This window comes from Doryrhamphus excisus, linkage group LG1 (genome assembly GCF_037039965.1).
Source record: "Doryrhamphus excisus strain RoL-2023G ecotype Guam linkage group LG1, RoL_Dexc_Guam_v1.1, whole genome shotgun sequence".
In the NCBI taxonomy this organism is placed as follows: Eukaryota; Metazoa; Chordata; class Actinopteri; order Syngnathiformes; family Syngnathidae; genus Doryrhamphus; species Doryrhamphus excisus.
This window is the reverse complement of record NC_136357.1, coordinates 7,500,977-7,524,541: the sequence shown is the minus strand read 5'-3', so window position 1 is coordinate 7,524,541 and position 23,565 is coordinate 7,500,977. Positions and strand designations below refer to the sequence as shown.

Below are 23,565 nucleotides of genomic sequence, written 5' to 3'. Positions count from 1 at the left end.
TGTACACACATTCCGTTGGATCATACACAACATAAAATATTTTTTATAAAACAGCTTTGGCGTGATTTGAGGGTACACACTTGCATATTTAAAAGCATCAACAATTGTTAAATATCATACGAAAAACAGATAAAGTTGGACTATTGCACAACAGTCAGGTGAAAAAAAAGAGCGCCTGCCGTGTTCAGGGTTTCCTGCGCCTGAAAATATAATATGAAAGTATAAATTGGTTGGTCTTTCAGTTCTGTATTTACACAAAAAAAACAAAACAACAACATATAAAGAACATCTTACTTGGTGATGCAATGATGTTCCAAACTAGGTCCCAAGGTGGTACCAGCCCTCATCTCCATGGCTACAGAGCACTGTAGAGAAATGACACATTGAGGCCCAAATGTGCAATGAAACCACTATTTATAGATCATTCTAAATGAGGTTGTCAGCCGGAGGTAATTACTGTACCTGCAAAACTAACCTTACGCTTTATAAAGCTAAATATTTACTTCCCCTGCTGGGCTCAGACACTCAGATGATAAATTTGTGAGAAAAATGTTTGCAGTAAATCAGATACGGGTAGCTCTCTGCTGCAATAAAAAGTGTGCTCACATCGTGCAGCTTTTTCTTGTCCAGGTGCTATAATATATAGTATGGTGTACAATGACATTCAGCACAAACTGGTTACAACACATTAATTAAGAATGAATCTGATTGTCATTATCATACCCTTGTCTCCACATCAGTAACAGCTCCATCTTGATGGTCTCCGCTAGTGCCTTCTGAAGACTTCCTCTTACGCCTTTGGAGACACATTTCAAGTGACGCCTTGTTAAAACCTCATAACATTCAGTGATTTAAGTTCAGTAGTTGAGAATTGACAAGAGATACCCTGGGGCTGCAGTGAGCTGCTGTTTGAGAATCTCGATGTCAGTGAATTGGACGGCTTGTCCTCCTCCTCTGGTCTTCATCACTTCGCCCTAAACGTAACATAAACATGTAGCGGTCAACACACGTGGAAATTATGGAAGTGAGTATCTGCTTTGGTAGGAGATATGTTACCTTAACAAGTTTGGTCTGTATCTCCCCATCGGAGGCGATCTCCTGATGCGTTAACACGTAGCGATCACACTTTGACAGCACCTTCTCGCTGGGGGCTGACACTTGGATGGCGTTGGGAATGACGGGCTGCAGCACCGTTCCCAAGTCCAGGCTCGAGGCAGGCTTGTGGTCCACCCACTTCTCTCCACCAGCTGAGCGGGATCGTCGATGCAAGGGACGAACCGGTGTTGATGTCTAGTTCGATCACAAAGATATGCAGAAACATGCACGGGTGAGTTTGTTTCATTCTGAGAACGGGTTCCCAAATTGTGGCCTGGGTTCCATTTGGAGCCCAACGCTCATTCTTTTATTGGCTCTTGACACAGGTTGAAATAAAATTTTACAAAAAACTGCAAAATTTTGAAAATCAACTTCCAACATAAAAGGCTGCAATGTTGGTACACATTACTTTGCCTTTAAACACACTTAAGTTCTCGATTGGATTCAGGTTAGGACTCTGACTTGGCCCTCTCATTCTGAGTAGTTTCAGTTAGTTTCATTTATGCCCACTAGTGGTTTAATATAAGAGTATTGACATCATTGCGTACCGGAACAGGTGAGGGCGAGGCGGATCTCTTTGCAGGTGTAGGGAGGCGCTCCTCTCTCGAAGGCCTCTTGGGTTGTGTCTGACGGGGTGGAGGATCAGGGCGACCTGGCGTCTTGCTCTCAGTCACGATGGCTTTAAGCTGCTTCAGCTTCTCGTCCTTCACCCACAGTTTGTTTTGCATCTGCTGCTGCATCGCATTCACACGGCGCACCTGCAAAAAGGGAGAGGGGTTGCCAACATGGTAGTACTCACTTTTCCAACTTAGCTTTCAAGGAGAGATACTCACGCATTCTTTTTCCCACTTGTGCTGCGTGTCTGTGACTGCGCCGTGCATGCGCTGCTCCATGCGTCTCTTCTCAGACAGCTCCCTCTGCAGCCTTTGTTCTCTCGTTTCCAGCTCATGCTGCAGGGAACGCTTGTCGTCCTCGTATATTTTGGTGGTTTTCTGAAGGATGTCGATCTAGGGTGGAAATGTGAAGGATACTTTAAGAAACATCAAAGTCTCAGCCACAAATTCCGGACAAAGTTTGGACATAAACGCACCTTGTGTTCAAGCATCTTTGTTTTTTTCTCCAGTCTCACAATCTCTGCCTTGTTGTTTTGAATAATGTTATCCCTCTCCAAGAGTTTGCCGTTCTGCTCATGAATGTAATTCTCCTTGGAATTAGCATTGCTGTCAAGCTCATTGAGCAGTGATGTCATCGTGTTGGCTAAAAGACAAAAAATAAATAAAAGCGGGGTCAAGAAGGCTCTCGATAAAGAGAAAGACCGAAAGTGAGCAGGTACCTGCTTTGTTGTAGTCTTCTAACATGGTCTGTCTGATTCTTTGTCTATTCTGTAGAGCTTCAATCAGCCTGGGCAGGGTGATATCATCATGAGCGTCTGTAACCTCAGACGTTGGGAGTGGAGGGAAGCTATGTACCGCCGGGCGTAATGCAACAGGTACATCTATGGGAAAAAAAACATGACAAACATAGGTGTTTATATTGTGCGACATAAATATGACCTCAATTTGCACTTTTGATGCTTAGCAGTATCTTCTATGTGCTAGCATGTCAACTGTTAGCCAGTATGTTAATATTAAACTGCAGACATTGATGTGGTATTATGTAAAATCACTTACAGCTGCTGCTTTCTGTACCAAATGCAATCCTGCCAGTTGCTACCATGCTAACTTATCTTACTCAGGTCAAATTGCATCTATTTACATTGCATTATGTAACAACACTATGGAACTGCTTTTGTACTGTCGAATTATTTTGGTCAATATCCTTGGATTCAATTGCATACACATTTACGTGGCATGATGTAAAATCATTATAGAACTGCACTTTTACTTTTGCATTTTAGCATGTTGCATATCACACTGACATTTTGCAGTTTAACAACCACCGATTGTAACAAGAGAAGTTCCAACCTTATCACAATATATGTACTACACTGGTTGTTAGCATGTTAGCTGCTGGTATTGTTCTCATTTCCATTTTTTTTAATAATTACAAGACAAATCCAGAATGCCGCCATGTCATTCACTCCGACGTTAGCAACCAGGAGCAGGCCCATTCGAAATTTCCCCAATCTTCTAGTTCAGGTAGTGTATATGGAGTTTATCTACAGATTTAATGTCAGTATAGCAGTACGCTCATGTAAAGGCTGTACATGTCATGCATTTACAAAAAGCTACCTCTGTATACCGGACCGCCACGTTCCTCCAACTTGCGTGACAGCTCATCTTTAAAGGCCTGGTTTCTGTGGCGACGGCCTGGCGTGAACCCGCAAATGGGCCTGTCCACTGGCCGAGCCACTTCCACTTCCTGTGTCATCTCTGCGAAGCGCATCACCAGCTGTACAATGACAGAAAATTCAGTGTTTCTCAAGGAGGAACTCACATTGTAATTAGAGCCTGACCGATATGGGATTTTTGGAGTATATACTAGTAACATTATTGGAGTATATTATTGGGTATATTTTCACCAATATTGATTAATCTAATTAACCTGATGTATGGGCCAGGCTCCAATTCTAATGTTAGCAGACGTAATGCTCACCAAAGTTTCTTCGTAGTCTTCAGCTTTTGGGTTAACGCAGACAATCATTTTGACTTTGCCTTCTCCGTCAAAGTAGTTTTTGAAAAGATGTGTGACTTTAGAGTCTCTGTACGGAACCATCTATAACAGAAATATTAAACAGTCAGTCACATTGTGGACTAAAGTGTATAAGTTAAAGTACCGAGAAAAACAAACCCGATTTGTGCCGCACATCTGGTTCTCTCGAAGGATCTCGATACACGTCCGCAGGTTCAGCAGGGACTGATTGATGTTTCCTGCAAGGCAACATGCTATTAGATGCTACATGAATTAAAGTAAGAGTAAGTGTAAAAAAAGAGGTCACATTCCCAACCTGCTTCGCGTATACGAGTACCCTCCGCCCCTGTCCTGCCTGTTCGCTCGCTTCCTGCCAAGTCCACTAGACAAAGCTGACTGACAGCCACCTGGTTCTTCTCATTCAAACAAGTTGGAATTAAAAATGAAACCAGTTATTAATCCAGTCCTGCAAATGTTGCCTTAGTTTCAACTCACTTGTAGGATGTTATCCCCATCTGCATCCAGAGGGGCCTGAGCCAGTTTGATGATGAACACGCCGTGGGAGCGGCTTGATTCTAGATTTAGTCGGGTGTTGGCCACCTTTCTCCTCTTCTGTCCTGGAATGACATCAACCAACATACTCTTTACAAATAGAGATAACATAACCTAAAATGACATGAAAAACATGGTCTGCTCAGAGAGAAGATTAAGTGAAGTCATTTCTTGGTCAGAGGCGAGCAATACCAAGTCAGTCAAATCTAAGCTCATCAGCGCAGGAAGGACTAAACTTTACATTTATATATTTCCACAACTCACCTCTCCAAAATACTTGAAAAGCCTCCTCTGCAGACTTGACTTCCACCTCCATACAACCAGCAACGTACATGTTGTGGTTCTGATCCTCTCTGAGAATTCTAGACTGGGGTGGCCTACATTATGGAACAAAAACTGTTAAACTCTAAATACACCAGATTTCATTTGACGTTTAGTTGAGGGCAGGCATGTCATAAATTATTACACCAAGGGCTGCAAAGTGACTGGCAACATCAACTAGGATGCCATCACTGGAGTCATATACAGTTCATCCGGAAAGTATTCACAGCGCTTCACTTTTTCTACATTTTGTCATGTTACAGCCTCATTCCAAACTGAATTAAATTAATCTCTTACCTCAAAATACTCCATTATGACAATGTGAAAAAGGTTTTGTGTTTGAATGTTGTTATGTTATGTTATGTTTTGAATTTATTAAAAATAGAAAACAAAAAAAATCACATTTACATAAGTATTCACAGCCTTTGCTTAATACTTTGTTGATCCAACTTTGGCAGCAATTACAGCCTCAAGTCTTTTTGAATATGATCCCACAAGTTTAGCACACCTATCTTTAGGCAGTTTTGCCCATTCTTCTTTGCAATAAGTCTCAAGCTCCATCAGGTTGGATGGGAGACGTCTGTGCACAGCCATTTTCAGATCTCTCCAGAGATGTTCCATCGGATTCAAGTCTGGACTCTGGCTGGGCCACTCCAGGACATTCACGGAGTGGTTCTGAAGCCAATCTTTTGAGATCTTGGCTGTGTGCTAATGTCTACTGTCTATATGGTCAAGGTACATGACCAGTCTACTGAGGTCAAGAGCGCTCTGGAGCAGGTTTTCATCCAGGATATCTCTATATATTGCTGTATTCATTTTTCCTTCTATCCTGACTAGTCTGCCAGTTCCTGCTGCAGAAAAACATCCCCACAACACGATGCTGCCACCACCATGCTTCACTGTAGGGATGGTATTGGCCTGGTGATGAGCAGTGCCTGGTTTCCTCCAAACATGGCGCCTGGCATTCACACCAAAGAGTTCAATCTTTGTCTCATCAGACCAGAGAATTTTGTTTCTCATGGTCTGAGAGTCATTCAGGTGCTTTTTGGCAAATTCCAGACAGGCTGCCATGTTCCTTTTACTAAGGAGTGGCTTTCGTCTGGCCACTCTACCATACAGGCCTGATTGGTGGATTGCTGCAGAGATGGTTGTCCTTCTGGAAGGCTCTCCTCTCTCCACAGAGGAACGCTGGAGCTCTGACAGAGTGACCATCGGGGCCTTGGTCACCTCCCTGACTAAGGCCCTTCTTCCCCAATCGCTCAGTTTAGAAGGCCGGCCAGCTCTAGGAAGAGTCCTGGTGGTTCCAAACGTCTTCTATTTACGAATAATGGAGGCCACTGTGCTCATTGGGACCTTCAAAGCAGCAGAAATTTTTCTGTATCCTTCCCCAGATTTGTGCCTCAAGACAATCCTGTCTCGCAGGTCTACAGACAGTTCTTTTGACTTCATGCTTGGTGTTTGTGCTCTGACATGCACAGTCAACTGTGGGACCTTATATAGACAGTTATTTCCAAATCATGTCCAATCAACTGAATTTACTGCAGGTGGACTCCACTTAAGCTGTAGAAAGATCTCAAGGATGATCAGTGGAAAAAAGATGCACCTGAGCTCAATTTTGAGCTTCATGGCAAAGGCTGTGAATACTTATGTAAATGTGATTTTTTTGTTTTCTATTTTTAATAAATTCAAAACGTGTAAAAAAAAACAAAACCTTTTTTCACATTGTCATAATGGAGTATTTTGTGTAGAATTTTGAGGTAAGAGATTAATTTAATTCAGTTTGGAATGAGGCTGTAACATGACAAAATGTAGAAAAAGTGAAGCGCTGTGAATACTTTCCGGATGCACTGTATAAGGTGCTCACTGGTCACGTACATGAAGTCAGTATTCTGGCGCACAGGTGTACCCCCACCATTCCACCTAGTAAGACGAAAACAGAATAACTTGATTTCCAACTACTCTGAAAATTTATTTCTAGAGCAAATATCTAAAAGTTTAGATTATTACATATACGTATCTAATAACTTTTAAGTCCGGGTACTTACTTTGGTCTGATTGCATCCTCCTGATTTTCTTCCAGAAGATCATAGATATAATTGTTGTAGATTTCAATGTATGACACGAAGACACTGTAGCTGCTGTCCTCGTCCACCTCGTCCGCTTTACAGGCCTCTTCCGATGTAATCATATCAGCAATTTCTGGATCAATCTTCTGTCTAAAGTCCAAGTACAAATTTGTACATTAATTTACATAGAAGCAGGTTTTAATTCAACTCAATTGATTTATATAGTGCCAAATCACAACAGCAGTTACAGTATCTCATGGCACTTTACATATGAAGGTCACAAATGAACCCCCACATGAGCAAGCACTTGGCAATGGCAACAAGGAAAAACTCCCTCTGGGGAAGAAACCTAGGACAGAACCCAGAGTCTGCGGGGCCGGCGTCTGTCTCAATTAAAAGTCCTCAACTTGCTTCTATTGTCACTCTATACTCAAAATTAAATTAACTTGACCTTGCGAGGGTGGGGGTCGGGTGGGGTTACGTCCACAATGTAATGACAGGGAAATTGTTCTCTGAATGGAGAACAATTATATGTACCTGGCTGATGAGGCTGATTTTGAAACACATGAATTGTCTCTCCTTTGGCGCTCCAGCAGGGCATCAACTTCATTCTGGACCTCTATGCCATTTTTATCATCTGTCCTGAAAACCTAAAGAATCAGAATGATATTTATTTTATATTCACTGTCATCATGTTTGCAAAAGCAGCCGATGTTGCTTACATATCGTTTGGCCTGGTAGGGCCCAATGCTGTTAAAAATCATGTCAAGGGAGCGAGGCAGAAGTCCACCCAGGCCAGGAGAGCCAGTCATGGTGAAAGTCTTACCACTTCCTGTCACTCCATATGTAAAGAGTAGGCCTGCAATAACAAGTAAAGACGATCAACTGCTACATTCACGTCAACATTGGATCGAACCTAAAAGGTAACATCAACAAATAGAGAAAAGCGAATTAAAAATGTGAAGATAACCACTGTCCTTACCATTTTTTCCACGGATGAGGTCATCAACGAGAGGTCTGGCAACACTCTCAAACAGCTCAGGTTGAGATACTAATACTCCAAATACTTTCTTGAAAGAGTACTGAGTCTGTTGGTCAAAGAAGATTGAACACATATTTATGTAAACTCCAAAGGAGGCAGGTTATAAACCCCAACTCATTCAATTGTGAAGCTACTAAAGTCAACTGATTTCTCCTACTTTGAAGTTCAATGTTTACCATGATCAGAAATTCAGAATTATATAGAGTTTGATTTCCGCAGTTAAACCAGATAGGCTACCCCTGACTGCAATATCTCACCTCTTTGTATTCTCCATTACGGTTTGTTTTGAAGCCTTCAGGCGCATGTAGTTGTATGGTGGTAGTGCTGATCACATCAATGCAACATTCTTCATTTTCTGCTCCGAGAGGTCGCACACGGCAGTATACCTTCGGTGAAATAAAACATGGTTGCTTCAGTACCACGGAGCTCGAACGTTAAAGACAAACTACCTAAGTAACACTTACCCCAACTGGGTCTTTCTCGTTGCTAGAGTTTTTTTTCGGCGGCAGACGGTGGGGCCTTTTGCCTTTGCTGAAATAATAATTTTCAAAAAATGAACATCATTGCTAGTCAGCAAAGGAAAACAAAGTCAGATGCTAGTTAGTTAACCGGCGGGCAACAGCAACTAAAGTGGCGAACCTCCACTATATTTAATACCATGCAAGTTACCAACATTACTTTTCTCTGAGAAAATACAATTGAAATCAATTCATTAATCTTTACTTACGCGTGTCTGATCATTTTGGCTTGTACCCTCGGTTTAACGTTCTTATTTTTTTGCCGTTTCTCCCTCTCCTGTGTTCAAACAAGAGGACGGTTTCAAAATGTGCCGGCCAATCGGAGTAATGTGTTTCAATGACGCATTTCCGCTTCCTGTTTGGGCAATTACGTCACCAGACAGCGCCACAGAGTAACATTTCCCGAATTGTTAACGTAAATATATTTCCACGTAAAAGTTTTCACTAAAATCTGGTTGAGATTTCACCAAGCTTGACTCATACTGTTTTATATAATATTGGTTGTACGTGTTTAATTATGAGTGAGTAAATAAATAAATGAAGTTAGTTCATAAAATTGATGAACGTATTGTTTTTTTTACTATCAATTTGGTTGGTAATACATTGCGTTCATGACCTTTTCTAGAGAAACCTTCACTGTGTTATGCTTATAACAGCAACCGACATTTATTTGTTCATGGTTCCACACTGCCATCTATCGTTCAAACACGGAAGCGTACATGTTACAAAACAGCCATTGGAGTGAAGTGACATGTGAGTGCTGTTATGCAAACGCCTCTGGTTTCCTCTTAAATTTCCACGCCGAGCGCTAACCATCACAGGTGAGCCGTCAGTGGTCATGTGTACAAAATGCGCCATGTTGTGTTTGTGATCGTGTTAAATTAACGTCTTTTTTTTTAACCGTAGACATGAAAAGCAGACCGTCGAAGTCGCACGCCCCTGAATCCAGAAAAGCTCAGGTGAAGAAACGGCCTGGAGAGAACTCTGGTGCAACTCTTTCCAAAAAATTACGAGACAAGAAAGATGCAGAAACAGGTTTGGGACGCCGTTGAGCAGGCCAGGTATTGGTGGACTGTGAGTAACGTGTTTTTTTGGGGTTTTTTTTTGCAGGTTCAGCAGTCAAGTCCACAGCATTCCAGAGTAAAAGAACACATGGAAGCATATTGCACTACATCTACAAAAACACCCTGGGACAAAGTCTGCACTCTCAGATGAGACAGGTGTGACAGCTATTTACATGGAATGCAACTATGTTACTTTTCTTACAAATTCTTTGAAGTCTTTGCCATATTAAGTCAATGCTCTCATTAAGTGTTTGTTGTTCTATTGACCTGATCTGATTTCAGATCAGATTTCAGTCTTGCCTGTCTGCAACTGTACTCCCACAACAGAGTGGAAAATCTCTAACATCCTATTCTCGTTTCTTCGTTTCAGTGTCTCCAGGAGCCATTTGTTCGCTCTCTGTCATCATACCGTTTCTGCGCAGCCACCAGCCCCTTTGACCGCAGAATCACTTCCTTGGAGTGGCATCCCATTCATTCCACCACGCTGGCTGTGGCATCCAAAGGTGGCGACATTAACCTCTGGGACTATGAGCTCCCTGCCAGAAAGATGTTCATACAAGGGGTAAGCAATATTATTGGAATTATTACTTTTATTATCAGACCGTGTATGATTGACAGCCTGCTGCTCGTTCTCTGCTCAGATGGGCGCTGGAGACTCAGTTACCGATATGAAGTTTAACCCATTAAACCCCACTCAGCTTTTCACTTCATCTATGGGGGGTACCACAGTACTCCGTGATTTCAGTGGAAGGACTCTAACAGTGTTTGCCTTCCCAGACGCAATAAAGTAAGGACACAGTCCCGAGGTTGTCGGTCTGATCTGTCAATCATCAGTCTTCTTCTAAGGTGGTCCTTACGGGTTTAATTAAGACTTCATTGATTATAATTAGAGAACATTTATGAATAAGGGTCAATCCAATCATTCTCCTTTTTAATAACAAGTACCCAATGAAAGGTCTGCATGTGTTTGTGTGCACAGAATGGTGCTGGTGACTTCATTGGAGGGATGAAGTTTTGCCCCATGGACCACTCCAGACTTTATGTGGCCTCTGGTGAGGGAACACTGACCATGCAGAGCTTTGAGGGCCACCCAGCCACCGTTCTATCTAAAACCAGCGACTGTGGCCACGACCACCACAATGTTTGGTGAGGAAAAGTTGCAAAGAAGACTGATGAGAGACGTTCGAGCTTGTGTGTATTTGTCAATACCTCATACATCGCAATGTTGTCCTTCCAGTTACTGGTACTGCTGTGTAGATGTGTCCATCAGCAGACAGATGCTTGTGACCGGAGACAATGTTGGACAGCTCTTACTTGTGGGTTTGGACGGTCAAAAGGTGCATGGTCCTTTTTAACATTAGAATACAGTATGTGTCATCAGAATTAGTTAGTATTAACACATTATTATTGTCAATATTTCAGATTTTCAGTGACAAGTTACACAAAGCCAAAGTCAGCCATGCTGAATTCAACCCTCGCTGTGATTGGCTGCTGGCAACGGCGTCGGTGGACCACACGGTGAAGCTATGGGACCTGAGGAACATGAAGGACAAGAAGAGCTTCCTCCATGATATGCCTCACCAAAAGGCCGTCAACTCAGGTGTCGCTCTCACTTCTTACACCATTAATGGACAGATTCTGTTTTTTTTTCCACTGTTTGTAAGAGGATGAGAAATTAATACCTGGTTTACATTGCATCTGGTTCCACTACATTGTGAGGTGATGATTCAGTTTCTGTTGTATCTTCACAGCCTATTTTAATCCCCTGGACGGGTCCAAGTTGCTCACAACTGATCAGTACGACCAGATTCGTGTCTATTCGTCCTGTGATTGGTCCAAACCTCAGCACATCATCCAGCATCCACACAGACAGTTCCAGCATCTCACACCCATCAAGGTTGTTTGACACAGCACAGTGGCATCAACTCAGATGTTAGCACTAAGCCAACTTGTTTTGTCTTTGCAGGCCACATGGCATCCTGTCTATGACCTCATAGTGGTGGGTCGTTACCCTGACGACAGGGTTTTCCTCGGAGACCAGAGGACTATTGACATCTTTGATTCCAACACAGCGGAGCTTGTGTGTCAGCTGCAGGATCCCACAGTGGCTGGAATCAAATCTGTGAGTAAAGGATACATTTACGTACATGACATTTGACATCACATCAGTTATATTATTTACAGATGTGGAATTTTATCATTCAAGTTTTTATACACTAAAGCAGGGGTCCTTACCTACCGGGCCATGGCCTGGTACCGGCCACATTAGTTGTGGGGATGAACTCTGAATGCTCACTAACCGATTTTAGTTTTGTGAAGAATATTTGACAGCGATAGGCCTTTTGTGTACATAGAAACTTTTCTACAAGGGACTAAAACAAAAGTGTTGCATTTGTTGTTGATTGTATGATGTTGGAAATCTGTCTTCACAGATTAACAAATTTAATCCAATGGGAGAAGTAATTGGCTCTGGAACGGGTGAGTAGATCAAAGTAACAAAACAGTTTGAGTGTCTTGCTGGCTTAAGGCTCTTCCAAACCATCCTTTTTTTGACTGACAGGTGTAACAGTGTTAATTTGGGACAGAAATAAGGTCTTAAAAGACGGGCAAACAGATCAAGAGGAAACATCAACCTCGGCGGAGAGTTCCAGGAGTCAACGTCGTGGTCAGCAGCGACCTGCCAGGAACAGGAGAGCTGCTGGTGTGGATGCCAAGGTCAGGAAAAAACTGCTTTCTCTGGAGGACACTGAGACAAAAAACAAGACAAAGAGAACCAAGCAGTCGAGAAATCACTGAACTCAACTTGTGTATAGTTTTTTGTTCTTTACTATTGTGTGTCTGACTTCAAAGCACTTAAGATTATTACAGTTTTGCATATATTGTTTTTTGTACTTGAATTGTAATAAAAATGTTCTTGTCGTTAATTATTGAATATGACGATTTAAGATATTGAGTGACAACCTTTCTGGTCCAGTACTTATAAGTTTATGTCTGCCTGTAACGACTTGCCGTTCTATTTGGCATGTAAAATATGCAACACCCGTTTTGCAGGTTCTAATATGACCTTAAGTGTGATTTGTGAAAATCATTGTAGTATGAGTGTGACGATCCAACTATGACCACTACACACTTTTGGCTTGTCTTGGGTACAAAACAGTGTGATTGCCTCTAGTCAGGCTGTAAGACTAGTCTGCAAGCACAGAGGGATAGTTTGCATTTCTACATAACTGCAATGCTCTGATGGAACTATTCCTCATGCTCATCACTTCCTCTTGCTCGTTATCTGAATGGATAGAGAAGGATTTCGTTGGCGCTGGAAAAAGCATGTTCTTTGTATGAGATATTTACATAACCAACAGTCATTTTGATAAAACTACAGTATAAACCTTGGGACAAAAATCTGGTTTCAATCAATGCAACTGAAAACAACTGTGAAGTCCACATAAGGAGACAACAGGGGCATCCATGTTGGTGTTTACAGAAAAGCCACACACACTGACCAAGGCATACAACACAAAACGTTATCAGAACCCTACAACACAGAGCCGATAATCTTCCCACCGGCCAAAAAGAAAGCATAAGCACCAGAGGAATTCCCTCAAAACCTGTGGTTACCCCTGCTAGTCGTTTGTAAAAAAGTGCATCTTTGGATGTGGATGAGGAAGAACAGAATAGCAGATCCTGTATGTCTCAGGTCTATCTGAGAAACCGAGAAGCATTGTTAATAAGTCTACCAGTACCAGTACACTTCTGGTTTAGTAGGGTTGGTTATCAAGTCGCAAGGGATCGTTTACATTTTTAATTTCAATTCCTAGTTCCGACGCTCATTTCACTGACCAAATAAATCCAAAGAAGAGGCCAGCGAGCACCAGTGAAGGGGGACGACTATTTCATTTCCATGACAAATTAAAGTAAACATGCTTCACAAGCAGGCTGTCTTTCATGTGCATGACAGGAAAATGTGCATTCAACCAGTCTTACAAGTTTGCCAGCATTTACTGTAGCTGCTGCGAGTGTGGTGGAACGAAGCGTGAGCACTCATTACACCGGAAGAGCAGGACAAAGCAACACTTGGCACATTCACCATTTTCTTCAATCTGATGGCAGCACATGTATTCAGCAGAGAGGACCTCATTTGTCCACAGTGTACTGGAATCTACTGCTTCCCCGTTCTCCTCCAGTGTGGACATAATGTTTGTAAAGTTTGCCTGCAGACGTTCTGGGAATGGAAAGGATGTCAAGAATGTCCAGTGTGTTCTGTCGTGTCTGTTCCCAAAAGGCCTCCAATTAATTTACCACTGAAGATCGCCGCGGACCAGTACCACTTGGAACAAAGCAGGAATAGCGGAGAACTTTGCAAAATACACAAAGAGAAGCTGAGTATTTTCTGTCAGAATGATGAAGAACCCATCTGTCTGCTGTGCCAAACTTCTAAACAGCATAAAATCCACAAGTGCTGCCCATTGGAGGAAGCCGCCAAGCAGAAAAAGGTACCAATTCTATCAGTCTTAACAGTGACTTCCAAAGACTAATATAGTGTGAATATGCCAGGGAAATATTGCAGTCAGGCTGGAGTTGCTGAAAAAAAAGCTCCAGACTCTGACCAAGACAAAAGAAACCTGGGAAGGAACCCGAAAATTCATCCAGGTTGAAATGAAAACATGAAATGATGTTTTTTTATGTGTGTGTGGTCATGTGTCTAAGCAGCTGTGCTAACCTTCCAGAGCCAAGCAGAAGCAAACCACAGAGCCATCAAGGAGGAGTTTCAGAGGTTGCACTTGTTCCTTTTTGAGGAAGAAAACTCCAGACTTCAGGTACTCAAACAGGAGGAAGATGTGAAAGTAAAAGTGATGAGTCTCAAGCTGGAGTACATGGAGAAGCAGATCAAGAACCTTTCTTCTACCATCAGTGATATTGAGACAAAACTCCAAGGCGCTGATTTACCCTTCTTGATGGTACACGACACAAAAACCTTCTTTGAATCTTAAATCTGGTTCTACTTTTGATTCATATTGTCTTTGTGTGTAGGATTACAAAGAAAAAAAGAAAAAGTAAGTGTTGCGGTCCAAGTTTTCATGACAACATTGGTATAGTCCCACGTGAAAGCAACACTGTGATCATCGGCAATGCGTTTGTAGGCTTAAATGCAACATTGGGGAGCCAGAAATTATACGAGACATCCTGATTAACTCTGCAAGTCATCTGGGATCCCTCAAGTTTAAAGTGTGGAGGAAGATGGAGGGCGTTGTCAAAAGTGGTGAGTGGACACGACACAGTTCATATTTGGGGTTGAGGTTGAGGTGAGGTTTAGCGTTGGGGTTTAGGATCCGGTTGGGGTTCAGCTTTTGGTTAGGGTTGGTTTAGGTTTATGGGTTAGGGTAGATATTGATTGGGGTTTTGGTTAGGATTAGAGATGTGGTTGGGGTTAAGGGTGGTATTTAGTGTTAGAGTTCAGGGTTTGGTTTTGGGATCGGGTTGGGTTTGATTTAGGGCTTTAGATTTGGTTTGGGAGTTAAATGTGTGTTTGGGTTGGTGCAGGGTTTTGATTAGGGTTTTAGTTAAAGCTACGGTTGGGGTTAGGGGTTGGGCTTAGTGTTAGGATTCAGGTTTTGGTTTTGGGATCAGGTTGGGTTTGATTTAGGGCTTTAGATTTTGTTTGGGAGTTAAATGTGTGTTTGGGTTGGTGCAGGGTTTTGATTAGGGTTTTAGTTAAAGCTACGGTTGGGGATGTGGTTGGGGTTAGGGGTTGGGCTTAGTGTTAGGATTCAGGTTTTGGTTTTGGGATCAGGTTGGGTTTGATTTAGGGCTTTAGATTTTGTTTGGGAGTTAAATGTGTGTTTGGGTTGGTGCAGGGTTTTGATTAGGGTTTTAGTTAAAGCTACGGTTGGGGATGTGGTTGGGATTAGGGGTTGGGTTTGGTGTTAGGATTCAGGTTTTGGTTTTGGGATCAGGTTGGGTTTGATTTAGGGCTTTAGATTTTGTTTGGGAGTTAAATGTGTGTTTGGGTTGGTGTAGGGTTTTGATTAGGGTTTTAGGTGAGGCTACAGTTGGGGATGTGGTTGGGTTTAGTGTTAGGATTCAGGTTTTGGTTTTGGGATCAGGTTGGGTTTTATTTCGGGCTTTAGATTTTGTTTGGGAGTTAAATGTGTGTTTAGGTTGGTGTAGGGTTTTGATTAGGGTTTTAGGTGAGGCTACGGTTGGGGATGTGGTTGGGTTTAGTGTTAGGATTCAGGTTTTGGTTTCGGGATCGGGTTGGGTTTGATTTCAGGCTTTAGATTTTGTTTGGGAGTTGAATGTATGTTAGGGTTGGGGTAGGGTTTTAGTTAAAGCTACGGTTGGGGATGTGGTTCGGGGTTAAGGGTTGGGTTTTCGTTAGGTTTCTGGTTTAGAGTTAGGGTTATGGTTTAAATTAGGGTTTAGATTAAAGTTAGGGTTAGAATAAGGGCTTGGGCTAGGGTGGGCTTAGTGTTAGTATTATGGTAGACCAGTCCAAGGTGTACCCCCGTAGGGGACAGGCTCCAACTCACCCGTGACCCTGAACAGGATGAGAAGTCAAACTTGAAAGAATGAACTGATGTATATCTCTTCCAGTTCCCATCACGTTGGATCCAAATACGGCCCACGCCAACTTGGAGCTCTCAGATGAGCTGAGCTGTGTGCAGTACAGCAGCCAGCAGACGCTCCCTAACAACCCAGAACGCTGCACAGGTAGTGTATGCGTCCTGGGAGCCACCGGTTTTGTTTCTGGAAAACACAGCTGGACTGTAGATGTAACGCGGGGTAGAGACTGGTATATCGGGGTGGCCCGGGAGTCCATCCAAAGGAAGGGAGCTTTGTTCCTCGAGCCTTCTGAAGGCGTCTGGATCATTGGTGGGAGTACGGGGGATGCCATGTGGGCTCAGACCTCGCCTAGGACCAAGCTGGACTTGAAGCAGAAGCTTGAGAGGATTACTGTGGAGCTAGACTACGACAAAGGGAAAATAGCTTTCATCAATGCTGCAGATTCAAAGATGATCTACACATTTAAAGACAAGTTCACCGAGAGAATCTTCCCTTACTTTCACCCTGGCATCTACGAGGAGGGCAGTGGCTCCTACCCCCTCGCCATTTGTCCGCAGACCATCTCTGTGACCGTCACAGACCACAAGTGAAGAACTATTAACTTATGTTGATACCAAAGCACTTGCCAGCTCTTTTGCACTAGTTATTTTTCCTAGTTGTTACAAAACTCTCTTTTGTTGTCAACTTGTGTGACAACATACAACATACATGTTGTAGATCTGGAAAAGAGCGTTCATTTGTCAGTTGCCGCTAGTACAATGCTGTAAATCATGCCCGACATGTTCAATCACTTCACATGCTTGTGGTTTATTTTTGTCTTATCTTGTCACTACTTGTGTTCCACAATGGAAACTAATAAAAATCCATCAGCTGTCTGTTGTTAACAACTTTGCAACACATCGGATGTTGTTCTTCAGAATAAAATGTTTTTGTACATAAGGGAGTTGGGGTTGGTTGACAATTTCAAGGTGCTATTTTTAGCTACAGTTTTTATTGGAGCAAGAATAGAATAGAACAGACCACCCCCAAAAGTTTTGGAGGGGTTTGTTTTTAGAATGGGGTCATGTGCTATATCTCAGCCAATCAACCAAGAGAGCTAATTATCATAATGCAAAAGTTATACAGAATTATAATGGAAGAAAATTACGTCATATTTATATTCATTTTCTACCGCTTATCATCACAAGGGTCCCGGGGGTGCTGGAGCCTATCCCAGCTGTCTTCCGGCGAGAGGCGAGTACACCCTGGACTGGTGGCCAGCCAATCACAGGGCACATATAGACAAACAACCATTCACACTCACATTCATACCTATGGACAATTTGGAGTCGCCAATTAACCTAGCATGTTTTTGGAATGTGGGAGAAAACCGGAGTCCCCGGAGAAAACCCACGCATGCACGGGGAGAACATGCAAACTCCACACAGAGAATCGAACCCCAATCTCATCATACTTATATAATTAACAAAATGGTAACTAATGATCAAGTCACAAAGTGTTTTAAAAATACAACTATTTTATTATAATTATTTGGGACTACAACTTTGAATTTAATTGAGTAGTCTGTCTTGACACTACCTTTATTTTGAAAATAATACAATGCGGAAGTAGCCGAGCTGCAAGACACGTTGTTATTGAAGCTCCCCTTACAATACACAAAAATTCATTATTGCTGACAATTCGTTGCTGTTATTTGTTGTAGTTACTTGAATTAATTTGTCGTTACTGGTTCTTTTGACGTGACGAATGCAACCGGAAATGTTATTTCGGTTGTGAGACTTAAGCTAACACGAGTTAACTGAGGCGTTCTTTTCCCCGCCAATGTGTTGATTATTTTGCTTATTTTTTGGTTTGGCAATGACAACAACGGTATTTGTGTTGTTCGCTGTGGTGTGCTGCTGCCGCTCGGTAACTTGTACTCTGTCTAAAACGGATGCAAAGAGATCTAGCAAAGTGGAGACTCAGGTGAGCAACTCTTACTTTGACAGTCTACCTGCCAAAAGGTGAAATAAGTATGTTATGTATTTACAACGTGTTGTCCAGGCATCCCCAGCACAAGTGTCAGTGTTGGAGAGAGGACTAGTGCTGTCAGAGGTCCACTGGAAGGATATTGTGAAGGAAGAGAAGAGATACTGGTCTCACATCAAGAGAACTTTCCCTGGAGCAGTTCTTGGCTATGTTACGCCTGTAAGTCTCATTCATTACTACTGATGCTGTTGTTCAACTGGCCCCATTGGTAGATGTGAGGTTGGGATTTGCAGTGGCAGTGAACTGCACTGCATCACATTGTAATACTTTGGCTGCCTAGTTATATGCACATCTAACAAATTTGTGTCACTATTTGTGTCACTCATTTCAGAAGTGAAACCTTTTATGCAAGTTTGATGATTATGACTAACAAGACAGTTAGCCAGAAAGCGATGGGTCAGGGCAGATCCTATGAAGCTATGAAGTTGTATTAAAGGGGACCTATTATGCTCATTTTTCATTCATAGACTCTTATAGAGCAGCTACACATGACAACCACACAGAAAGCTTTTTAGATCTTACAGAATCTACACCTATTCCAACTGTATTACCTTATATTTTCAAAACAGCCTGTTTTAATTTATTCCATCCACTGCCGGCCTCCAGGCACACCCACTCTGCTGTGATTGGTCACACTGTGCTAACATGTAGTAAATTTGATCATTATTTTGTAAATTAGGAGTGTTTAATTTAGATTTTTTGTAGAGCAACGTGGTTATTGTTTTAACAAAAAGGGACACAAAAAACAGCAAGAAAACAAGTAAAAAGGTGTTTTTGTGCAAGTAAGACTGTTTTTTTGTTTGTTAAAAAATAAAACAGCTTGACTGAAAACACAATTTGACTTAAAACATAATTTTACTACTCTACTACTACACTACTCTGGGATCTTTCTCAGCACATCCAGCAAAACTGAGGCAAACCTTCTTTGTTCTGTGTCCACGTATGAAACTGAGAATCTCTTGCTCGTCTGCCATTTTTTTTCCCGTGTCTCCATCCGTCTAGTTCGAAAAATGTGGAGGTGCACGGAGCAGATGTTTTAACTGCCATAGTGAAATTCTTGCCCTCTTTCATCTTAATGTTTTCATCTTAGGTTGAATCATTTGGTTTCAAAGTCCTTCAAATTGCCACAAACATGATAAGGAGAGCATAGTATCACATTAGTAATATCATGTTTTGCTAGAAGTCATATGCGGCGATTATGTTTTGAGCTGACAAATCTTAAACAAGTTTGATCACATGTAGAATTACTACAGCTTCTGTTTGGACATTAACACAGCACAGCTGTTGAACTGTTGAGAGTGACGATGAGTGACGCTGGGAACGCCAAGGTCGGTTGGATTGCAAGGTTTAAAGAGTGTGTTAAGTATTTAACATCTGGTTCCAATCCTGCCTATAGAGCACTACCACTTCCATATAACATGTATTACCATCATCATAGTAGTGAAGCCATAGTTCAGTGAGATTGGCTCCCGGCTGCCCTCTTCTCGCAAGACACCGTTTTAAAGAGAAATATTGTCACCCATATTGTGACACCCCAAATGACTACTACACTGTGGTCCACTGTGTTTTTTTCCCCCCAGTGGAACTCTCACGGTTATGATGTTGCCAAGCTGTTTGGGCCCAAGTTAACTTCTGTATCTCCAGTGTGGCTTCAGCTTCGCCGGCGAGGAACTGAGATCTTTGAGGTGACGGGCCTCCACGACCATGACCTAGGTAGACCACTCGGAAATAATTTGTGTGGTTTGTCTTTCCACTACACTTCAAAGTCACATAAAAATGGACAAATCAAATCAGGCTGATGATACATGTGTCTTTCCAGGCTGGGTCAAAGCTGTCCGCAAGACCAACAAAAAAGTCAAGATGGGTGAGTTGATGTAGTCACATGACCCGGTATTTGTTTTCCCAGATTAAAAAAAAACTGCCATATGTTGTCAGTGCCAAGGCTGCTGTTTGATGACTGGTCCTACCAGGACTACATGAGCGTGCTGGCCAGTGAAGATGAGATTGAGGAGCTGGGAAGTGAACTTGTGCAAGTTGGAAAGGTAAAGTGGACTAGGACTTCTACCCAATACTTGAGGATACTGAACTTGTGTAATTATTTTGTTGTGCTACAGACTGAGAGATTTGATGGTTTCACATTGGAGCTATGGAGCCAGTTGGCGGGCAACAAAAGAAAGTAAGTCACTGTGGAGGGTTTGTATTTTATCCTGATCGACATGCTACAGTAGTGTGACGTGTCCCACAGGGAGCTGATCCATTTGGTAAAACACATATGTGAAATGTTGAAAGCCAAGAAATTAGACTGCATCCTCGTCATTCCTCCTGCTGTGACAAGGTGAGTGAAGAGGAACTCTGAGTAACACCAGTAAAGTTAGTGTCTTCACTTTTGATTTCCTGTCCTCATCAGCATTGGGCAGCCTGGTATGTTTGGAAGGGAGGATTTTGAGCAACTTGCTCCTGTCGTGGATGGCTTTAGTCTCATGACTTATGACTACTCCAGTGGTGCCAGGTAAAGAGACAAACACAAGCTTATTTTTCCACATTATGTAGCAGTTGACCAATTAGATAGCTCTAAAAGCCCACAAAACCACAAAGATAGATTCGGAACATTTACAATGGGATTCTACATTTTAAATTATGCTTAAGCTAACATTATGGCCTTTGACCCTACATGCATACATATACACATTTAGCTCAAATCTCATAACATTTGACTATATCACTTTTTTGCATAATAAAACTGTTTATTACAGTATAGTTGTAGTGGTCAAAAACTGCATTTTGCCCCTTTCATGTAGTTAAATACTACAACTACATTGTTTGTATATTTTTGTGTTTGTTGTATATGGAGCGTTTAATAGCACAAAAAAAAAAAAAAATGGAGTTTATTTTGAAGAAAGTGAAAGATGTTGCTGACTGTTAATGTTGACGCATTGTGGGTGTTTGTTGCCAGGCCGGGCCCGAGCGCCCCTCTACCCTGGGTCAAAGACTGTGTCCTCCAGCTAGCACCCAACACAAAGTGGAGGTCAAAGATCCTGCTTGGACTCAACTTGTACGGCTTGGACTTTGTCAATCAGGGGACCGAACCAATCCTCGGGGGGAGGTAAGTCAACAATTGCTGGATTCCTTTTTTTATTCTTGACATATTAGTGGATGAAAGCATCACACTTGGCTATGTGTGGGCAGGTATATAGACATTTTACGTGAACACCGGCCAAAACTCCTGTGGGATGAATATTCTGCTGAACATTACTTCACATACAAGAGGTAAAGATGGACACGATCATACTTTCAATGGGATTATTACAATTATGTCCTATCTTCATTTCAGGAGCAATGGGGTTAAGCATGTGGTTTACTATCCATCATTGAAGGTAAATCTTTTACTATGAAAATGTGTTTTAATCATTCATAGTTTATCACATAGGCAACACATTTAAAAGGCTAGTTGTCCCATTATTCATTGGTGATGAAGGGAAATGCATGTTTCTTTACTTCCATTTTCTAGTCACTGCACCTGAGGATTTCTCTGGCAAAGGAACTGGGTACTGGTATCTCCCTATGGGAACTGGGACAAGGCCTGGACTACTTCTATGACCTGCTATGAGGACTTTGAATCATCTGCACATGGACATGTGCATGATCATTTTGCACTACAAAGACAAGTGCTGTATGGACTGATTTGGTTTTTGAAGTGGCATGAACTCTAAAATGAGCCATTAACAGGATTTAAGTAATGTTTGACGTGCTAAGAAATTACTTACTGGCAAAGAAAGGTACTTTTGTTTTTTCATGGTTGACAATACACTTGTGTGGTTCTGTCTAAATGCAGTACATCTTTAGATTTGTTCAAGATGAATGGAATTGTGAAACAACTACTAGCTTACTTTGCACTAGTGAGCAGAATTAAATTGTTGACAGCGAGCCAGGTGGACTGCATGTTCTGTCCGGTGATCAGGTGTCTGTCTGTGACAACGTGCACGGCATCTTCTTGGCTCGCTGAGGAACAAAGAGGGCATTAGTTTGACAAATAAAGTTCCTGTCAGGGCATCTGCTCATCACGCTCACCTGTGTATGAGCCACCGCTGTCTTTCACAAAGTCTTCCACAATCAGAGGCAGGTTTGCAAAGTCAGACAGCCGCACCAGTTCAAACACTGACGGCTTTGACATATTAAAAAATTTCAGGATTTGGCAAGCTTTCCATTGGAAATAGTCACAGGTGGACACAAATCTGACTCATATTCATTGGTAACAACAAATCAGATATATTTATACCACTAACACTGAACACTTACGTCACTGGTCGTTGTCATGGGGTTGAATTGTGGCCTAAATAGTCCTGCTGTAGCATACAGTATTTTACAAATATCTACATGTGATGGAGGGTTGCCAGCTGTGCACCAGGAAGTAGTTGGAAACGCAACCAAATTTCTACTAAAATGTAAACTATTTTCCAGAATGCAGTTGCCCACTTCCCCTCATGGCGTACAGTGAAGTGAAACATACCCCAGTCAAACTGTAGCCATTGAAGATCCACCTGTGACCCTCTGTGGCACAACAGAGTGCAGACACTCCCTGTCCCACTGCACACACAGGCTCTGCACACAACACAATCTGTATACATACACTGTACACACACGGATTGTGACACACTTTTACAAGACTCTTCACTGACTTTGCTGGGAGATGAAGTGTGACAGAATACGGTGCAGAGAGCCGCTATGTGCCAGGTCATTGGGCGCTCCAGGGCAGTCGGGGATGAGCAGAGCCTGGTAGCGGGCCCCTGGACGAGGTCATGGGGACACAATGACATGGCAGGCAAGAAAAGCAAACACACCGTGAAGGCTTCTCACCATCAATAGATTCAAGTTTGGCAGGAGTAGCATAGGGCTTTATGTTGAAGTCCTGCACCCATCTCGACGTGCTTTCATCAACGCCACAAAATTCTATAGGCTTCCCCTGTCAATAGACACAATCAGCTTTGTGTCATGTGTTTTTTAATAGAAGGAAATGCCACCACAATATATATATATATATATATATATATATATTTTAATGTGACCCAGCATATAACAAATGTTATAAATTAAGAACGCCAAAGTAATAGTGTGCATACAAAAATATATTTCCCCCCTTCAACACTTCTAAAGCCACTAATGTAAATGATGAATGAATGGTAGACACGTTATGTATTTTCTCCCTCAAATACGTTTTATATACAGTAGCCGTTTTCCACGTATTTTGTTGAACTGTAAGAGTCTTACCGCAGGCGTGGCAGTCTGGAGGTTAAAGACGGAGGCGCAAAGACTGAAGCACTGATGGAGAGACTTTGCTGACACCCCTACAATAAACAAAAACACGTTAGCAACATTTGCATACATGGTTAAACGTTAACAGAATGTTTTTGTCATACGTCCAACAACGCACCCTGAGAAGAAGCGCTCAACACAATCAAACAAGTCGGCTTTGCAGACATTTTTATTTCAATAATTAGCTTGGGAAGTTAAAATTGGAATAAAATGTTGGAAACAAACCGGAAGTTGTAAAGGGGAAGTGTGGTCACCTGACGACAACATCCGCCTGACGGATTTTCATAATAAAGGTACTTAAACTTACCAGAATGACGAATAGGGTAGAAGTTAATTTATCTCGGTCAGCAGGGGGTGCAAATGAGACGAATACGCGT

General features: G+C 42.1%; 5 protein-coding genes and 1 non-coding gene across 8 annotated transcripts; 3 read left to right on the top strand and 3 right to left on the bottom strand.

The window, feature by feature from the left end:
* Nucleotides 1-27: 27 nt before the first annotated feature.
* kif23 (kinesin family member 23) lies at nt 28-8,576 on the bottom strand. 2 transcript variants are annotated; one of them, XM_058076161.2, is made up of 23 exons: nt 8,435-8,576; nt 8,172-8,238; nt 7,965-8,093; nt 7,648-7,753; nt 7,388-7,524; nt 7,203-7,315; nt 6,645-6,815; nt 6,475-6,519; nt 4,543-4,655; nt 4,222-4,343; nt 4,043-4,139; nt 3,886-3,965; nt 3,691-3,810; nt 3,327-3,486; nt 2,429-2,590; nt 2,186-2,352; nt 1,929-2,102; nt 1,644-1,853; nt 1,057-1,290; nt 886-974; nt 724-796; nt 295-365; nt 28-200 (listed from the first exon to the last, which is right to left on the bottom strand). In XM_058076161.2, the coding sequence occupies exons 1-23, from the start codon at nt 8,446-8,448 to the stop codon at nt 185-187; spliced, it is 2,670 nt and encodes an 889-aa protein (XP_057932144.2). In that variant the 5' UTR covers nt 8,449-8,576; the 3' UTR covers nt 28-184. The 2 variants fall into 2 exon arrangements, with proteins under 2 accessions (XP_057932144.2, XP_057932145.2); XM_058076162.2 differs by lacking the exon at nt 6,475-6,519.
* LOC131131743 (Z30 small nucleolar RNA) lies at nt 4,417-4,502 on the bottom strand. The gene has a single exon (XR_009130247.1). It is a non-coding gene; the product is annotated as a Z30 small nucleolar RNA (small nucleolar RNA).
* Nucleotides 8,577-8,831: 255 nt separating the features above from the next.
* On the top strand, nt 8,832-12,213 carry ddb2 (damage-specific DNA binding protein 2). 2 transcript variants are annotated; one of them, XM_058076165.2, is made up of 11 exons: nt 8,832-9,046; nt 9,132-9,260; nt 9,336-9,445; nt 9,660-9,851; nt 9,931-10,076; nt 10,527-10,626; nt 10,712-10,889; nt 11,041-11,186; nt 11,256-11,411; nt 11,722-11,767; nt 11,850-12,213. In XM_058076165.2, the coding sequence occupies exons 2-11, from the start codon at nt 9,134-9,136 to the stop codon at nt 12,083-12,085; spliced, it is 1,437 nt and encodes a 478-aa protein (XP_057932148.2). In that variant the 5' UTR covers nt 8,832-9,046; nt 9,132-9,133; the 3' UTR covers nt 12,086-12,213. The 2 variants fall into 2 exon arrangements, with proteins under 2 accessions (XP_057932148.2, XP_057932146.2); XM_058076163.2 differs by lacking the exon at nt 9,931-10,076 and adding an exon at nt 10,269-10,435 and having other exon boundaries at nt 8,836-9,046.
* Nucleotides 12,214-13,303: 1,090 nt separating this feature from the next.
* Nucleotides 13,304-16,777, top strand: LOC131131449 (zinc-binding protein A33-like). Its single transcript, XM_058076166.2, has 6 exons — nt 13,304-13,779; nt 13,841-13,936; nt 14,014-14,244; nt 14,318-14,340; nt 14,428-14,546; nt 15,881-16,777. Exons 1-6 carry the CDS (start codon nt 13,390-13,392, stop codon nt 16,438-16,440), a joined length of 1,419 nt encoding a protein of 472 aa, XP_057932149.2. The 5' UTR covers nt 13,304-13,389; the 3' UTR covers nt 16,441-16,777.
* Nucleotides 16,778-17,460: 683 nt separating this feature from the next.
* On the top strand, nt 17,461-22,106 carry chid1 (chitinase domain containing 1). The gene is made up of 12 exons (XM_058075959.2): nt 17,461-17,815; nt 17,894-18,037; nt 19,459-19,591; nt 19,698-19,742; nt 19,814-19,920; nt 19,993-20,054; nt 20,124-20,213; nt 20,286-20,387; nt 20,832-20,981; nt 21,065-21,145; nt 21,210-21,252; nt 21,387-22,106. The coding sequence occupies exons 1-12, from the start codon at nt 17,708-17,710 to the stop codon at nt 21,483-21,485; spliced, it is 1,164 nt and encodes a 387-aa protein (XP_057931942.2). The 5' UTR covers nt 17,461-17,707; the 3' UTR covers nt 21,486-22,106.
* On the bottom strand, nt 21,625-23,468 carry gatd1 (glutamine amidotransferase class 1 domain containing 1). The gene is made up of 7 exons (XM_058075963.2): nt 23,307-23,468; nt 23,144-23,220; nt 22,733-22,838; nt 22,555-22,662; nt 22,386-22,477; nt 21,947-22,040; nt 21,625-21,877 (listed from the first exon to the last, which is right to left on the bottom strand). The coding sequence occupies exons 1-7, from the start codon at nt 23,353-23,355 to the stop codon at nt 21,762-21,764; spliced, it is 642 nt and encodes a 213-aa protein (XP_057931946.1). The 5' UTR covers nt 23,356-23,468; the 3' UTR covers nt 21,625-21,761.
* Between the last annotated feature and the right edge of the window lie 97 nt (nt 23,469-23,565).